Below are 18,978 nucleotides of genomic sequence, written 5' to 3' on the forward strand. Positions count from 1 at the left end.
ATAACAAAAACTGAATTATGGTCAAAATAAATATTTTATATCCTTTGAAATCATGAACTCTTTCAAAACTTACCAATATATAAAACTGGAAAACTATATTAGGCAAGAGATAAGAAAACTTCAAATAGTTAAATCCACCCTATCATACCACCAACAAAATACAACCCAATCTTTTGTAAACAATCTTACTTTAAAACGGACATTAAAATATTAAAAAGCTAACATTTTTTTCCAGAAAGGTGAATACTGAAAGGAAAGATTATCAATTTAAAAAGCAGTATCAAAAGTTCAACTTAATTACCATACAAATATTTTTATTAGCAGTATTATGACATATAGAAAACTATAAATTTACTTATCAAAAAGGAGACATGATTTTTCACTTCTCCTATGAAAAAACAAGTTATGAAAGCCTATGAAAAGACAAGTTAACCTTTCTGAACCAAACTAGAAGCTATCAATATATTCTGTTTAACTAAAATGTTCACCTTAGTTGAATATGATGAGTAATGCCCATTTTATTCTTTGTGATGGAGACCAACTCAGAATGGCAGGTAGCAGCTGGGGGAACTATTCCATTAAGAATATACCTAAATTTAAAAAAAGAATATATCTGAATAGGAGAAAAAATTTTGATTAAAAATCCTTACTTGGTAAATTTCATATTTTTACAGATTTTTATCATCAAGCAATGACTTATAATAGTGATTCTGGTATCTTTTATTGCATATTCATTCCTCTATTCTGTTACTGTTCAAAAAATACAAATAAAATTGGCCACAACGCTTGGGAGAACTTTTAATTTACTTTGTCTTAAAAAAAAAAAATAGGGACTTCCCTGGTGATCCACTGGTTAAGACTACATGCTTCCAAGGCAGGGGGTGTGGGTTCAATCCCTGATCAGGGAACTGAGATCCCACACGCCGCACAGTGTGGCAAAAAAAGGAAAAAAAAAAGTCTTCCAGAATGTTAATTTCTCTGCCTCAATAAGCATTTATAATTTTTAAAAATAATCAGCAACGATTAATGATCTCTGCATGATTATTTACCATTCAGAAGTACTAGGGGATAAGTTGAATCTGTAATAAAATCTGTAAATTTATTTTAGACTTACTATCATGAACATGTTTCCTCATAATCTGTATCTTCCAAAGGCAATTCTCTACATCCTCGAAATAAACTGGCTACTGTTCAAATACAATAGATTTACAGTACTCTTATTTCTGAGTAAACTTTTATAAGGACAAAGGGAAAGGGACACACAGTATATACCTACCAGTTGTTTCACCTGTCCCAAAATTAAATCCTTTACTATTTCAAAATGTCAATTTACATAATAAAATGCTGGGAAAAGTAAGCCCAAATACTAAGAAGTACTACTCTGAAACAAAAAAATATATGAAAATAGTGAATAATGGAAATGTGTGTATGTATTGATATAAATAAATATATATACATTGACACACAAACATGAGTTAGCATATTCCTACTACATCAAATTTAGTTAGGATGAACAAATATATACAAACATACATACGTGTTACATAAAATAAAGCATGGTAATACCCATTTAAATGTAAACAGCACTGTTAGTACAAATAAATAGAAATCATACTCTTATCTCACTAAAGGTAATGCAATAAAGACCTTGCTGAGTACTAATATTTAGCTTTGAGTCTTGCAATTTAATATCACTTAATAAGTTAATATTAGTTAAAAAGTAATATAAAGATGTGAGAGAATATTTACAGCTGAAAAAATACCAAAAGGTTTTAAAACAACATTGGAAGAAAGATTATGGGATTCACCACTTTGCTCTATACCTGTAACTAACACATCATTGTTAATCAACTATACTCTGACATAAAATAAAAATTAAAGAAAAAAAAAGATGATTATGGGATTTGGAATAAGCTGGTTTAGGAGAAAGAAAACTTAAAGGACATAAATTATTATCATATAAAACAAAAAAATTTTAAAAGTAGTTTTAATTAGCTCCATTTTTTCCTAAAAATGGATAAATCAAAGCAAAGTTAGGATGAATCACAAGCTCTCTGAAATGAATCCCATCTCAATTTAAAAATTTTAAGTGATAGAACACAATCTAACAAAAACTATCCAGGGAGATACACAGTTGTCGCTACAGAAAAACTAAAACCTGGAGAAGTAAAATATCCTATGGGACAAATCTTCCTACAACTAATGCTAAGGAACTGTCTAAGATATTTTTTATATTAGAATTACACTGTGTTAATTTAAATAGAGAAAAGTGATATACTATCAAGATAGCCTCAAGAACTTTTGCAAACTATATAGTGATTGCCCTGTTTATGCATTCCAGAATCAGGGGTATGGGGAGATAGGAAATGGCTTAAGAAGAAGGGTGATGAAAACGTGTATTACGGAGAAAACACCCCAGGTGACTGATACACTTACTGTGTGGTATTTGATAGAGAATTTTGTTTTAAATAAGGGATATGCTAGTTATAGCTTAGAAATACTTTTTCACACAGATGAATTTGCAGAAACATAATTTTACCTGTATAATGAATAGAGGAATCAACTAAGGTGCCTATAACAAGTTAGTATTTCTTATATATTTAATATAGTCAAGGGAAAATACTTAAGTTTTATGAAAAGCTGAATTTCGGTATGAAGTATAAAACTGTCTGACATTATCTACAAAAGATAAAATTAGTTTAAAATTCAATTATAGAAAAACATTCTGGTTCCTACCCACTCTACTCAGGTATCTTCATAATAAACAAAGGTATTACAACAAAAGATTATAAAAACATTTAAAATACAATTTTATATAATTTTTATTTACACTTTAGAATTTTAACAACTTGCTGGGAACATCTTTTGTGAGGCAACTTAGTCTTTTTTTAAATTTGAAACTACTTAAACTTCAAGACAGGCTCTCTTAATTTTTTTTTCAAGGGCATGCAAATGAGTTAGCTGAAAATAACCAACTTAATGATTATTTGTAACACAGACTTCATTATGTGAGCCTAGAGAGCCTCCCCACCTCTGTCTCCCCTGTGAAGGAGGTCTTTGTGTGCTTTTGTGTGGCGGTTCCACTGAATTCATTACAATAGAGATGGACATTTGATATTCATAACGATCCAACATCTGAGCAATCTTCTTTCGAGAAACACCATGTTTATTCCTCCTACCAAAAAAGAAAAGGATTTTTATTCTTTTTTCTTTTAGAATGTACAGGCTTAGAGATTAAACTGTTTTAGAGTAATAGAGTACAGATTTTAAATTATATTTTGCAAATAAATACCAGAAGATACACCTCACATTTTTAAAAAAGGCTCTCTCAGGTTTAAACAATATCTTAAAAAGGCTTAAAGATACCATAAATCACAGCAAAATGTTAACTGATTACACCTTCTTCACACAGAACTAACTACTGATTCACTGAACTGCTGAGTTAATCTTCCCCTCTTTTTAAACAACAAAGTAAAAAATTATGAGATACTGTTTTGAAAATTATAGAATTGAGTGGGCTTCCAGGACTGACAAAAATCAATATAAAATATGTATCACTTTTAAAAGTTATTTTAGCACACTTGCATTATTAAAAAAAATTCATTATTGATACCAAATTATATTATTAGAGATACAATTTGTACATATCTCACAAACATAATGCTGAGTGAAAGAAACTAGACATAATGAATATATACTGTATAATTCTATTTATATAAAGTCTGAGAAAAAATTAAACCATGATGCTAAAGCAAAGGATATTTAAAAAAAAAAAAAAAAAAAAAGCTTTAAGGAAAAGCAAGTAAGTAATTACCAGGGAATTACGGAAATGTTACTGGGAAAAGGAACTCAAAAAACTTCTAAAGTGTTGGTAATGCTCTCATGACATGGGTAATGGTTAAATGAATATCTGCTTTATAAGAAATTTGTTAATCTACATATTTATATTTTATGTACTTTTCTGTGAGTTTAATTTTGATAACAAAAAGTGGTTTAAAATTATTCTTGACCCTCAAAGAAATTTTTACAATGTATTTAACACTTGTAGTTTTCCATAACTTGACTTGGACATGGCAAAACACACAGAACGTATTTTATATTTAATGTTATAGTTCTAGATTTACGAAAACTAACTCATTTTTCCAGAAAAAAACATAAAAGAAATGTTTAGTTTTCAAAACTACTGATGTTTAGGTTAAAGATGAGAAGAGAAAGCAAGAGAGAGAAAAAATAGAGGATCGAAAAATAAAAGAGAGAGAGAAAAAGAGATCTGAGGTCAAGGTTGAAATTCGCCAAGCTATAGAAATCCACAAGAAGTCAAAATTGATGATTCAATCAATTCTTTACAAAAAAAATCTGTCAAACTATACCAGATATCAGTTAAACTTACTTTATTTTGTAAAGTTAATTTATATTAAGAATTGTAACACATTTCAACAGTCTCAAATGTAAATAAAGCTTAACTGTATAACAATTTCATTAATTCATTTATTCAGCATAACCCAAATTATCTTTAGTTTTTAAACTCTCTCTTCTACCTGAGGTGCAATATACACAGAGGTAGGCAAACAATACCAAATATTAATAATATTTATCAGTTTAACTCTTCATAAATTTGATTTGGCATGCAAGTCAGAAAGGGAAAGAAAGGTAACCAAAGGAATAAAAATTCAAAGGTACAAAAGGAATAAAAGGCAAGGGGGAAGAATTAAATTAGTTGAACACCATACACAGAATAACAGTTTTAAGCTAGAACAGGGCAAACTGAGGTGGGAGGAAAAAATGGTTTTAAAAAGAGAGGTGATGGTCATACAACTCTGAATATACTGAAAACCACTGAATTGTACACTTTTAATGGGTAAATTGTAAGGTATGTGAATTACATCTTAAAGTTGTTACCAAAAGGGGGTTGTGTCCGAGTGAAAATGAAGAAAGAAAAACGAGTCATAGTCAGGAAAACTAGGGGAAAGGGATGAAGGTAAAGACAAATGGAAGAGCAGGGTTGAATGTAATACAAGTCCACAATCTCTCACCACAAATCCTGAAATCTAAAATGCTCTGAAAATTCAGTTTTCTGTTGACTCATGTAGCAGCAAAGTCTAACCACGCCTGTATTCATTTGGCAGCATGATCTACTCAGAATTAACAATAAACAATGTAGAATCTTTCCTTTCTACTTAGACTGACCATTTGTGATCTGCTGCAGAAATATTAAGATGTCTGATTATACCATGTTGCCCCAAACTCTGCTAAGAGTGTTACAATTAGGTATATGCACTACATACTTCCTTTCTAAAATTTAAAAAAAAAAAAAATCTGAATTCCAAAACACATTGATTCCCAGAATCTTGGGTATGGGATAACAGGTCTGTAGCAGTAAAGATGGGAAAAGGGGGGAGATAAAAGCACCAGGTGAAAGGGTGATGGGATCTAAAATGGGAAGGAGGTGAAGTTGGAAAGGTAATGCAGAGAAGTGGCCTAGCTAAAAAGCAGAGGGAAAAGTCCTAACTTTTCTCTCAGAGTTTTCTGGATCTCCATTAGCATTCAACAAATTGGGAAACAATGCAGAAATTCACATAAGAAAAAATAACAAACACACTTAACAAGGAACATTTAATGAAATTTAACAGTGCAAAGATCCTCAAACACCTTGCATTTAAGTCAATGTTCCTCTTAACATAAAGTGAGTAGTAGTAGTAGTCCCTATTCACAGGTACCAAAGATATAACAAGCAAAAGCTAGTAAAGAAACTGACCATGTAAAGGAGAAAAAAAAGAAAAATAAAGATAAGGGATTACAAATTTTGAGTGCCTTACTTTTCTAATTCTTCAGGATCAAATTTCCACCAAGTTTCAGGTTCATGAAACTCTACTCTGTATCCTTTTCCTATGGCCTACACAAAAGAAAGGAAGAAAACAAAAACCCAGGGAATACGTCTTAAAGTAAAAAGATGGCAGACAGATATAAATTTCACTTAGACAATACTGCTAAATTTGCTCAACCAAGAAAAGTTTTACTTTTAAAATAATACAGTTTATAAAAATTTTAAGACCACTTAATGGACAAATTCCAATTACTATCCTCAAGTCCAGGCAAAACTAACAAGATAAACATATTGCTTAATAAGCACCACTCCCAATTTTTAAAAAACTAAACAAATGAACACACCTCTTCAGAGAACAACAACAAGCGTTTTAATAATAAAGATCAATGTAATCAAAATTTCAGAATATGAAAAAATTGATAATATAAAAACTCTCTTCATATCTCATATTTACCATTTCCACATATGGTTTCATTTCCCAAGCTTGTGTATTAGTGTTGTCTATTATAACTGGAGATCTCCCCTGATTGATAGCTTGTTTTGCTGAAATAAAAAATAAATTTAAAAAACAAAAGCAAAAAACAGAACTATTAGATAAAAATACACAAAATAAAATTGAAACATTCATTAAGAAATTTCCTACATCCCTGTACTTAAAACCAAAACCGTGTAATCTTTTGAGTTAGAGCCATGAAAATAAAAGGACTCTGCTAAATTAAATGGAATTAAGAGACATAAACACATGTAATGTATATTCTCCAGACCAGATGCTGGTTTTGACAAACTAGCTGTAAAGGACATTTTGGGGTAAATATTTTGTTGAACTTAACACCTAATAAAGACTTCAGTCTAGAACTTTCATTTACAGAAAATGTAGGAACAAGTTACATTTGAATATGGTCTGAGTATGAAAAGAGGAAAACATTTACTGACATGGGAAGATGGACACTGTTAAAAGAAAATGGCATTTTATAAGATAACATGTAAGTCTGATATTATTTTGGTCAAAATACAAAGATGTGGGAAGAGTTACTAAGACACCAAAAGTTGTCTTCTATAGGTGGTGGGAATATATGCATTTTATGCTTATCTTTATTTTCCAATGTTCTATAATTACAAATAATGCTTTTGAAGACACACTTAAGTTAAAAAAAAAAGTGCTATGGATTTATCATTACTTATATACCAAGTAGCTAAATACCACAGTTCAACTGACTGGATATTTCTTAGGACTATGATTCTGAAATTGGGAGTTGAGCTAGAATAGAACTGTTCCAAACTATATCTCCCTCTCCCTATGCCATCTCTTCCCACATAAGGTGAGAATTACTGCCACAGTGAGCCACTCATAATGACAGGAATGTGTGTACCTCTTAAGTGTAAACAGGCAAGATAATTAAGAACCCACTATAAAATTTAAAAGGCTGAGGCAAAATGCAATGATATGTAAGTTTTGCTGGGATTTAGAATTCAAACCACTAAGTTCTACACAATGAAAACACTTATATAGATGTCAAAGGGCAGACAGAATTCTAAAGGTTAAGTAGTAATGACTATGGTGGAATACCTATTTCAGAGAAGATGTCTCTAAATACTAAATTTAGAATCTAAGTCATAAATAGGATACCAAGATGCTATCAACTCCCACTGCTCCATCACCAAACAATGATCAAAACTTTCAGTTTTAAAAAAAGGATTAATTTTCCTAATCTCTGACAGGCTTACACCTCCAAGGAGTGATGTTCTACAAAAGGAGTTTATTAACCAAATAAATCTCTGATTTGCAGGAATGGGGAGATTATTCTCTTTCCATGAATAATCATCACCCAATACCACATTCCAGTACACTCCAGAAGAATAAAACGCCTAAGTAAACAATGTTTGACTACTCAAATAGAGTCATTTTCTTAAACAAATTAACCACCGTACTGTAAGAAAGAAGATAATGACACCTTGGAGATATTTTTAACTTATAAGTGGTTAAAGATCAATTTAGATTCTTCTAATAAACATGAGGCAGATACATATTCCCAGAATAATGCCCGGCACTTAAAGGTATTCAATAAATATTTGTAGAAAAGAGAAATTCTGCCCTAAATTAAATGTAATGCTCATAATTTTCAAAATGTCTAATGACTGCTAGTTATCATTGCTTTGAAAAAGGTTAAAAATTACCTTGAAAAAGTCCCTATTATACTAATAAAACCAGTAGTTTATCCAATATGTTCAGCAAGTAGAATTCACATGGCACGAACATTTTAATGAAATGTTCTGAACTAGTATTGCAAAAAGAAAAAAATGTTTCACAGAAACAAACTTCCCAGTTCACCAAAGGTATACTGGCTCATTCCACTTAATAACCTACTTCTACTCCCCTTAACTCTGCGCCAATAACTCCAAGCATGTTTTGGAACTGTAACGTCATCATTATTTGATTTGGGCAGTAACACTGCAGCATTTTTAAAAAATCAAAAAGAATTAATATTTTAAAATATTATGCTATTCTCTTTAAATTTATGCTACTCTCTAATATATTTGGAGAAATCCTAGAACCAATACTAGGAAATAATCTTATAATCAAACTTATCTGACATTTAAACTTTTTACTCAAAAACATCCTCAATGAAATTCCTTACTCTGAAAACTGACAATTAAAAAAGAAAAGCATTTATCCTGTTTTTCCTGTATATACTGTACTTCAGGGTAACCTTAATTGCTAGTTCTAGGCAAGAGGAAGTTCTTCATTACAGAAGAATTCTAGCTACTAAACACAGAAGGAATGAAAGTCCTAGAAAATCACCATTTTGCAACATTTAATGAAATAACTGATTAAGGAAACAATTCATTGTTGAATAAAACAGGGATTAGGCTGTCCCTTTGAAGTTACTGATCTTACCATCGCTAAAAATGGGACAACCATTTACTTACCAAAAAAAAAAAAGGTTGAACCTAATAAATCCTACAAGTTAAATGATTACCACAGGGAAGCAAACCGACAACTATAGGCTATGGGACAGTCTACAGAACCACCAACCAAGTTTCTGCAATAAGTTAATGGTACGAGGGCAAAAAGAGAGAAAACTGCTATAGATTAACTTAATTAAAAGAATCATAAAGCCAAATGTACTACAAAGACCTTGTTTAGATCCTGATTAAAACAACTGTAAAGAAATATTTAAGACAATAGGGGAAATCTGATTACAGACTATATTACATGATGTCAAGAAATTGGGTTTGGTTTTGTTTTTTAGGTGTGATAATGGCACTGCAATTAAGAAGATTTACTTGAAATGTATGAAGTATGATGTCTAGAATTTGCTTTAAAAAATATTTCAGCAAATTAAAAAAGGAGGGGGGAGTGAAAGCAAAAGGGCTGAAGCAAATATAGCAATAACTTGATAAGTGATAATAATTCTGAGTGATGGGTGTGTGGGCTTCTATTTAATCTCTCTACTCAGGTTTAAATAATGTTTCATCATCAATGCATTTTTAATTTCTTTTAAAAAAGAAATTAGATTATAGTATAAGCATGTACTTACATAGTTCTAGATCAACAGTTTTCAATCCTGACTGCAACATTAGAATATATGGATAACTTTCAAAAAAATACCGATGTTTAGATCCATTCCAAATCAACTAAACCAGAATCTCTGAGGCTAAGACTCAGGCATAAGTTTTTTTAAAAGGTCCCCAAGTGATTCAAATGTGCAGCCAAGGTTAAGAAAGAACTACTACTACTATTCCAAAATGAAAAGAAAAGTGACCCATGTACCTCTAAAAAAATATATTAAGTAAATTTTTTGTAGAGTGACATCAATGAAAAAAACTTTTAATATTCATGGGCATTAATATTAAGCCTTAGAAAACATTAGCATTACTCAAGGAAATAACTTTTGGGAATATGTAACAAAAGTATCAAGAGTTTTCTGAATTTTTTCATGAGGTATAAAATAAAGTCTATCAAAATATCCTATACCTCTATTGTACCAGCTTATGTACACTATTTACAGTTTAAAAAAATATTTTAACCACATTCTCTGATTTTCACAACCTCAATCAAGTAGGGCAAGTATAATTATCACTGCTTCTAACAGATGAAAAACTGGGTCTCAAAGCTCTTCAATGGCTTGTCAAAGTCATCCAGCTGGTAAAAGTAAAAAGTTGAGAATAAAAATTCAGGTATTCTGACTCCTAGCCAAATATTCTATCCCGGGAGACTTGGCCCAAAACAAACCTCTGTTCTGGTTCCAGTCATGGGCATCACCAAGTTGATTAACATTATACCTGTACCCATCTTGATGGTGAAAATAGTCATCAGTGCTGAACACAATGCCATCACGACTCTGACCAAGCAGAATTCTGTTAATAAAAGAAATCATAAAGGTGCCATTTACAATATAAAATCTGTAACTGTCAGAAATAAGCCACAAAGGAAAGGTTATTAAATGAATTTCTGGTGCATACTTATAAGTATATTGCAGATAGACTAGCACAGGAGCTGAACCTTAAAAAAGCTTTCAGATTTCAAACATCACTTCACACTTAAATCTACACAGTAATAGCCAGTAATAAAAACTTTTTAAAGTGGCTTTTGTATTGCAACTTTTAAAAACACTCTTCAATCCCAAAATGATGTCAGCTATTACCCATTTAACTTTACCCATATTTAACTTTAGTGAATTTGTATTTGGTGTCTAAAATTGCCTAAATTTAGTGCAACAGGTAACCTAAAAGACAAGTAAGCCTAAGCAAGCAATTTACCTGAGGAAAACTATATTTGACTGAAGACAGCTTTGATAAATTCATTCCTATGAAGCACAAACATCTATGACCTGAAAGTGGAACTAGAGGTTTAATGCTGTGAAACAACCTATGATCCTCCAGAGTAAAATCAAATTTAAAATTTTTAAGAGATTAAATTACTAAATGAAATTAATTACTAAATGCTAAAGAATACACTCTCAGAACAAGTCAGTGGTAATCAAGCTTTGTTCTCACAATATATGATCTTTAATTTCTAAGCACAGAGAGAATGACAAGTGTTCAGAGTGTCAGAGAGTTCCCATAAGCAGTGACTCATGAAGGAGATTGGAGGTGTGCTGAGAAAAGGGAAAAGACAGTAAGAATAATTTGGATCCAACAATAACAAAAATATTTTGTTATTTATCTCCCCTCCCTCAACCATTAGGCAATTGGATATCATTCTATTGGGGTTGGCCAAAAAGTTCATTGGGGGTTTTCCATAAGATGTTGTAAGACGTTATGGAAAAAACCCGAACGAACTTTTTGGCCAGCCCAATATAATTTCTTTTTGAGAGGGGGAAGGGAGTAGAAGGTGGTAGAAGGGATGATACTGTCCTGGGATGATTCAAGAATACTTCCTAATAAAAAGTAATAGGAAGGATTTCAACTATTAAGAAAACAAACATCTCTCCTTTCCTCAGGTTATAATAAAATTGTATGTATTTTACAATAAAAATAAAATCACATATATAAAAGTTAAAAAATTTAATATACATTTTCACTCATAGAATTATAGTTCAAATTACTTCAAACAAACCAAATTAAAGTAAAAAGTTTAAATTATTTGTTTGCTTGTTTGGGAGGCTGGAGTTGGATTTCTTTTTTAAGCAGCCATAATTTTCCCAAAATATACCATCTAACACATTTGGCATCTTATTTGCTTGTAAGAGATAACCCAGAATATAAAAATGCCATAATATTAGTATTCCAAACCAAAGCTCAATCACCGAAAAAGATCTTGATCATCATCAACCATATGATACCTAGTTACACTCAACAATACCAGAAACCTGATACCATCTTTCCTAAATACCTTATGTTTCTTTTCTTTTTTCTCCTGTTCTATTACTTTATTAGGTGATCTGTCAGATGTTAACAATAACATACTACAAGAGCACAGGAGCTTTTGTATCCAAGAAATGTTTAACCTCCTCCAAAAAAAAAAAAAAAAAAAAGTGGGGAGGGAAGGGACAGTAAATCAATTTACATCATTAAACCAAGTCAACATCAAACATGAGAAAATCTCAATGAAGAATATCTTAAATATATAAATCATAATTAAAGCAAGTAATTTTAGCTTGGAGAGAGTTTTTCCTCCCAGACTGCTCACACATCTTTTCAAAATGCCCTGAATTATCTCCAAAATACTTGTATCAATCTAAATATATCTGATGTCATACGAACCATTTGAACCAAAAATAAATTATTTAAAAATATTAGTATTTTCAAAATTCTTAAAGTCAGATTCTATCAGAACCTTCACAAGTTAAGACAGGTACTAAAATGGATTCTCAGAACATCAAAATTTACAACTTTGAAAAATCAAGTATCTAATACAAAATTCAGATGTGGTCCCACTTGCCACTTGATTTTTTCAAAATCGCTATCTTTTTTGAGGACCTAGTATGTGCCAAGCATCTTATATATATACACCACATCGAATTCTCACAACAAGCTTGCCAATATGGTATTAAACAAATACAGAAAAGAAAATAATTTCAGAAATCAGGCCAAGATCCCTGCCTCCTGGAATTCACACCCTTATATAATCCCCTCTCCTTGAGTGTGGGTTTGAGTCAAAAACTAGCTTCCAACTAACAGGATATGGAATTTCATTTCCAAGATTAGATTACGGGGGGGGGGGGGGGGGGCAGGAAGTGGCTCACTTTCTCTCTTCACATTGTGAATGGGGAGAGGTCCAAGTAGCAAAGAACTGAAGGGACTCTCCAGCCTACAGACAGCAAGGAACTGAGGCCTTCAATCCAACAGCTCACAAGGAACTGAGTCTTGTCAACAAGACTTGTGAGAGCTGTTCCATGCAGATCCTCCCCAAGACAAGCTTTCAGTCCAAAACACAGCCCTAGCCAACATCTTGATCATAGCATTGTGAGAGACCTTGAACCAGAGGCACCCAGATTCCTGTCCTTCAGAAACTATGAGACAATAATAAATGTTTGTTGCTTTAACAACTCAGCTTTAGGGTAATTTGTTAAACAGCCATAGAAAACTAATGCACTCTGTGCTTATAACTTTCACTTAAGTAAGAACAAGTGAATCGTATTCTTTAAACCTCATTTTGAGAACCCTATTCCCCCAAATGGTCTACTACAGAGTTAATTTCCATATTTTATTTTTTAAATTTCTAAGAACCATATATATTTTTGTAATATATCATGTACATTTAAAAATAGAAGTGATTGGCTTTCCTGGTGGTGCAGTGGTTAAGAATCTGCCTGCCAATGCAGGAGACACGGGTTCAAGCCCTGGTCCGGGAATATCCCACATGCCACGCAGCAGCTAAGCCCGTGCACCACAACTACTGAGCCTGTGCTCTAGAGCCCGCGAGCCAGAACTACTGAAACCCGCGTGCCCAGAGCCGATGTTCTGCAACCAGAGAAGCCACGACAATGAGAAGCCCGCACACCGCAACAAAGAGTAGCCCCCACTCGACGCCAACTAGAGAAAAGCCCACGTGCAGCAACGAAGCCCCAAAGCAGACAAAAATAAATAAATTTAAAAAAAAAAATAGAAGTGATTTTTCCCAAATAATTCTGAGTAAAACTGACACTTCATGAACCCTTTACCTCCTGATGTACTGAGTGACCTTGCATACCCCCGTGGTCAGCTATCAATAAATTAAAAAAAAAAATGCTGTCTTGTGTAGCTTATGCTACATGCAAAGAGTGGTAAAGGCAAATCCTACATGACTTCAGAAGGAGGATTACTGAGGGGTGAGATGAGAAACCAAAACCTCAAAAGTGGAGGCATTTAAGAGAACCTCTGAATAAGCAGAATCCTGAGAACAATGAACGGACAAGTATTATGTCTCCTGCAATGGACGGCAGGGTACCAGTCCAAGCGCAGAAGGATATGAAGATAGGTAAGGACTAAATTAAGGAAGAATAAGGAAGAAAGGGACTTAAATACTCTCCCCAAAGAATCTGAAATTTATCTAACCCCCTATAACTCATTACCACATAGCAATACTAAAGAACGTTATCTTTTTTTTTTTTTTTTTTTTTTTTTTTTTTTTTGCGGTACGCGGGCCTCTCACTGTTGTGGCCTCTTCCGTCGTGGAACACAGGCTCCGGACGTGCAGGCTCAGCGGCCATGGCTCACGGGCCCAGCCGCTCCGTGGCACGTGGGATCTTCCCAGACCCGGGCACGAACCGGTGTCCCCTGCGTCGGCAGGCGGACCCTCAACCACTGCGCCACCAGGGAAGCCCAAGAACGTTATCTTTTAACATTATCTTTTAATGCTCGAAATCATTTCAACTCTGATCCTCCAAATATTTATTTTTTTTCAAAGCTCATTTGGAAAGCTAAATCCTACATGAAACCATTCCTCACTAGAGAATATGTAGCTTTATAACCAATCCCAAACAACAATTTCTACTTCATTCAAAAAAAGTACTAACCTAAAGAGAGACTCCTGCTTCTTTAACCAAGCTACTCAAAGTCAGGAGTCAGGTATAGGGCTACACATGTGATAGATATTAAAGTGAAGGACTAGATAAGAAACACTACCATTTGCATCCCCAGTTTGATCTCTTAGCAGTTTTTGTAACTTCTCCCAAGTCCTTTAACCTGAACTCATGCTTTTCATTAGCCTGTACTCCTTCTAAAAAATGAAAAGACTATAATTCATCTCACAACACTGTTACATATGGAAGTACTCCCTAAGTTGTAAATGATAACATAAATGATAGTTCTTCCTAAAGAAGCACTGAAATTTCATTTTCTCTACAAAATCTTCAATACAAAGGAATCAAAATACATAGACTTAAATTCAAATTCATTTACAAAATCACAGCTTACAATCTAGCTTGAAACGTCTGCATCATAATTTAATCTTTCTCCAATTTCCTGCTTCTGAAGAGATTTTGTTTAGGTGGTTCAGAGTGTCTTGCAAATAAATATAAAACATTTACAAAATGGTTCCTTGGACTTTGTTTTTTTTTTCCTTGGACTTTTTTATCCTCACCCAAAGACATCAAATAAATTTTCTTTTTCTCCTTATGTAGCATAAATCTTGAATCACCCTACATACACTACAAAGAATTTGTATTGTTCTTCTTTGTGCTATTTTTCACAACTGCACAAATGTACTGGAATGCATCAATATTGTTTTTAAAACGTAAACAAAAACAGGAATTTTAAACATTTCGGCACACGATAAAACATCATCAGTTCTAACTCCATTAATTCAGACATTGCTCATTTCAAACTCCTTAAAGAAATCAAAAAAAGGTTCTGTCAATAATGGTATGAACACAGCACAGTTCTTAAGACACACTCAAAATTCCCTCCCTTGCGTTATCTCATTTGCTTCTCACAATAATTCCAGAAAAATAAGTATTACTCATTTTATTAATAGCGAAACCTGTCCAAGGTCACAAAGTGAAATAACTGAGTCAAAGCCCAAGTCTTCTACCCATGAATTCAACTCCTCCTGAATAGCTGACTTAAAAGGGAAGGCCAGCACAGTTCTCAAATAGCATTTGCTTTCGTCACCGTCCTAATTTTACATGGTGAAAGTATATTTAAAGCCCTTTGCAGAATTTTAAATATATATGCCAATTCTCCTTTCCTCTATCAGAAAACATCTTTTAAAATATTTACCATCAGATGCCATTCTCAAGTATAACAAATTAAAGATTTTTTACTAGAAACATAAAAGCATTTGCCACTGATTACAACTATCATTTATGATTTTTAAGGAATAAATTACCAAGTATTCACTTGGTATCCTTTACTTACCGAGACAATGTTGTTTTCCCAGAACCAGGCAAACCTCTTAAAAGAATAAGTAACTTCTGCAATTTATTTAACTTTTCCTCTTGAAAATGCTGGTTCATAAACCTGTCAGTTCCATTACGCTTGTCCACAGAAGGATCTTTCCAGCATCCTTCACTGGTTTCACAGAAACCATTATTTGCATATTCATCTTGCACAGTGTAGCCATTTCTAGAGGGATGGTCACTACTGGTAATGTCACTACAGTCAGTATATCCATTGTTCTGATCAAAAGTCAAACAATTCCAGTTAACATGACAACTATTTACATAATATCCATTTTGCATCTGAAAGCCATCTTGGGCATGGAAAATATTTGATGATGGATTTGGTGGAAGGTTGAATCTTTGAATATTTAAGTGATAGTTAAAACTGGGAAGATGAGGGTCTTGTGGTACTATAAAAGAATGCACTGATTGCCACTCAGGCCTGAAGGAAGCAAATGAATTGTCACAAAAGGTAGGTATTACTTGTCGATTATAAGGATATTTACCTGGCTCATTCCCCACGCACTGCTGATAACCCCAATATGACTGAAGGGCAGTGGTAAGATCTCTTTTCTTTTCTTCTTCAGATTTTAACAGATTATTATGGCCCTGATAATATGGAATGAGTTGTTCCTCAGAGGGTTCAGGTTCCTTACAACTGCTTTCTGAATCACCTTTTTCATTTTCAAGCTCTTCAATTTCTTTGTAAAACTGGAATAATTCATTGTCAATCTCTGATTTTTTAGAATTAAATTTCTGTTTCTTTTCTCGTTCTCCTTTCCCATCTATACCACTGATAGGGTCTGCTTGATTCCTCCTTTCATTACATTTCTTTTTCTCAGGGGGTTTGTAAATGGGTCCTATAAATGCTTTACTTGTGCTATATATCTCATCATCTGTGGATACCAATGGAGGACGTGTATCCTGTAAAACTTGTGAATCAACAGAATTAATAACATCTGGTCTACTACCAAGCCTCTCATCATGCACAGGTTTCAGCAAATTTGTAGTTTTGGCTTTGTCCTCCTGAGGATAACTATGTCCTCTGACATCAGTGATGGTCACAGGGACCCAATCATTTCCAGTTTTCTCTTGCTTTCTGTGAAAATTAGCATTACCATGATGGGGGAAAACATATGCCTCTTCAGCAGACTTCAATTTCTTATAGCATGGTTCACTTATTAGTTCTTCCCCATGTCCCATGGATTTAGCTTCAATTTCACCATAAGGCATCTGAGGAGCAAATAAATCACAGAATTAACAGCTAATATTTTAAAAAATCTAAACAAAAGTTTCCTCAGAAACAACAGGAAATAAACTTAATTTGATATAAGCATTTAATAACATCTTCCCAAAATGCAAAATTTATAAAATTGTAACTTTATAGCCACTTACTATTGTTATGACATTATGATTTAAAGGAGGGGTCTCACTGAAGGTAAACAAATATCCTTTTTTAAAAAAAGATATATCTCATCTTTAATCTAAATGATGTATTTCTGAATTTAGAGGATGTAAGCAAGAATTTAAGCAAGCTCATTAAGCTGAATCAGTAATATTATTTTGATGACATAGACATACAATTGTGTATTAAAAGAGAGAGTAAGGACTTCCCCACTAAGAATCCACCTGCCAATGCAGGGGACACGGGTTCTAGCCTTGGTCTGGGAAGATCCCACATGCCGCAGAGCAACGAAGCCCCTGCGCCACAACTACTGAAGCCCGCGCGCCTAGAGCCCGTGCTCCTCAACAAGAGAAGCCACCGCAATGAGAAGCCCGCGCGCCGCAACGAGGAGTAGCCCCCGCTCGCCACAACTAGAGAAAGCCCTAGAGAAGCAACAAAGACCCAACGCGGCCAAACATAAATAAATAAATTTATAATAAAAATAAATTAAAAAATATAAGGGAGAGTAAGTCTGCCAACCAAAGTGACACATATCCAAACTGGTTGTGATAAATTGCATCATCAACGTCTTCCTGTTTAAAATCACTAGGTCCTTAGCAAACCTCAGACAACCACATCTCATTAGCAATCAAACGTCAAATTAACTGCAATGTCAGTCTTTATGGGCCCTACTCGTACGAGTAGTGTAAAAGTGGTTTCCAAGTGGGTGTATTACGTTAATTTTAAAGAAAAAAATAATAACTTCAGTTGTACTGAGAATGACGGAAATGTTTTATTATGTTTAAAAAATAAACCTGGCAACTCCCCAAACCAAAGCCCTCATCTTTTCCAGATGATTTGTCTATCTCGAAGATAAATTCTGCTTCCCTTGAAATTTTTGGGGGGACCCTCAAGAGTACAATTCAAAAGCCTGTGTTAGTCAATACGTCATTCCGCCCGCTCTCTGGTCTCCCCTTCTGGAACACGAGAGCAAAAGGAAAGGGCAAAGCGACGAACCAGAATGACACAGGCAGGCCCTAGAGAGGCTGAAGGAAGATACACCTGTAGAGAACGCCGTCCTCCCGGAAACAGCCCCGTCCCAGGCCACCTCTCACCTTCTCATTTCCTCATTAGAAACGGCAGCAAAGTCCCACGGAAGAGAAAGGAGGTTGCATTAAGAGAGACGGGCCTATACACGACCTGAACCCTAAGGCCTCCTGACCTCCAAAGAGGGCAGCCCGGGCAAAAGCGCGTTACCCAATTTCTCTACCCCAACACGTTCAGGTTCAGGAGACACGTTCAGGTTCTGTCTAGGGATTCCAAAGAGCTCCGAGGCCGAAAGGTTTACTCCCGGCTTCTACGTTTACGGCTAAAAGAAAAGATTCAGGCAAGGGCAGGGGAGAACCCAAGTCGCTAATGGAAGAAGGTAGAAACCGGAAAACGTCAACACCACAACCCCACCTCGCCGAAAATGGGATGTCTACTCACCTTACACCACAGTTCTGCATTGACCTTTACCTCTCAATAAAGAAAGTGAAAGAAGCACGGCGACACGGCCCAAAGCAGAGACCGGGAGGGACTAAACGCCCAGCCCTCAGGAGCGGAGAAACAAGTCTGCCCTCCGTACGCAAGATGGCGGCCACCTCACGGTTGCCCCGGCAGGAATTACTGATTCTCGCCAGGCACTGTGGGAATTGAAGTCCGGCTTTCTCCCCCGGCCTGGAAACTTCAGACTCTCCCAGAATCCATTGCTTGACACACGAGCTAAGGGCCACAAACGTAGACCGGAAATAGTTCTTAGGTTGGCGCCTGGAGGTTGTTTAGAAATAGCAACTTCGGCTAAGAAAAGTGGCGACCTGGTCTTTAGGGCCACCCCTGAAGGAAGAGAGACTGTGAGTGCCTGGCTCCGCAAATAGAGACATAAGCTGGTCTCAGTGCATGTTTTTAAGGCTTTTTGGGAAACG

At 34.5% G+C, this 18,978-nt stretch overlaps 1 protein-coding gene across 5 annotated transcripts in view; it reads right to left on the reverse strand.

Moving 5' to 3' along the window:
* Nucleotides 1-18,710, reverse strand: part of LOC131743441 (NEDD4-binding protein 2-like 2) — a 74,453-nt gene extending 55,743 nt beyond the window's left edge. For 3 of the 5 annotated variants that reach the window (XR_010837230.1, XM_059042185.2, XM_067016555.1), the window contains exons 1-7: nt 18,503-18,710; nt 15,608-16,863; nt 10,059-10,183; nt 6,279-6,367; nt 5,817-5,893; nt 3,032-3,175; nt 489-590 (exon numbers count right to left, since the gene is read on the reverse strand). Coding sequence is in view for 4 of the 5 variants with exons in the window: in XM_059042185.2 (XP_058898168.1) it covers nt 489-590; nt 3,032-3,175; nt 5,817-5,893; nt 6,279-6,367; nt 10,059-10,183; nt 15,608-16,863 (1,793 nt within the window). In the remaining variant the exon portion in view is untranslated. The remainder of the gene's footprint in view (nt 1-488; nt 591-3,031; nt 3,176-5,816; nt 5,894-6,278; nt 6,368-10,058; nt 10,184-15,607; nt 16,864-18,502) is intronic. The other 2 variants (XM_067016554.1, XM_059042187.2) reach the window with 2 other exon arrangements.
* Between the last annotated feature and the right edge of the window lie 268 nt (nt 18,711-18,978).

Source organism: Kogia breviceps, chromosome 16 (genome assembly GCF_026419965.1).
Source record: "Kogia breviceps isolate mKogBre1 chromosome 16, mKogBre1 haplotype 1, whole genome shotgun sequence".
Lineage (NCBI taxonomy): Eukaryota > Metazoa > Chordata > Mammalia > Artiodactyla > Physeteridae > Kogia > Kogia breviceps.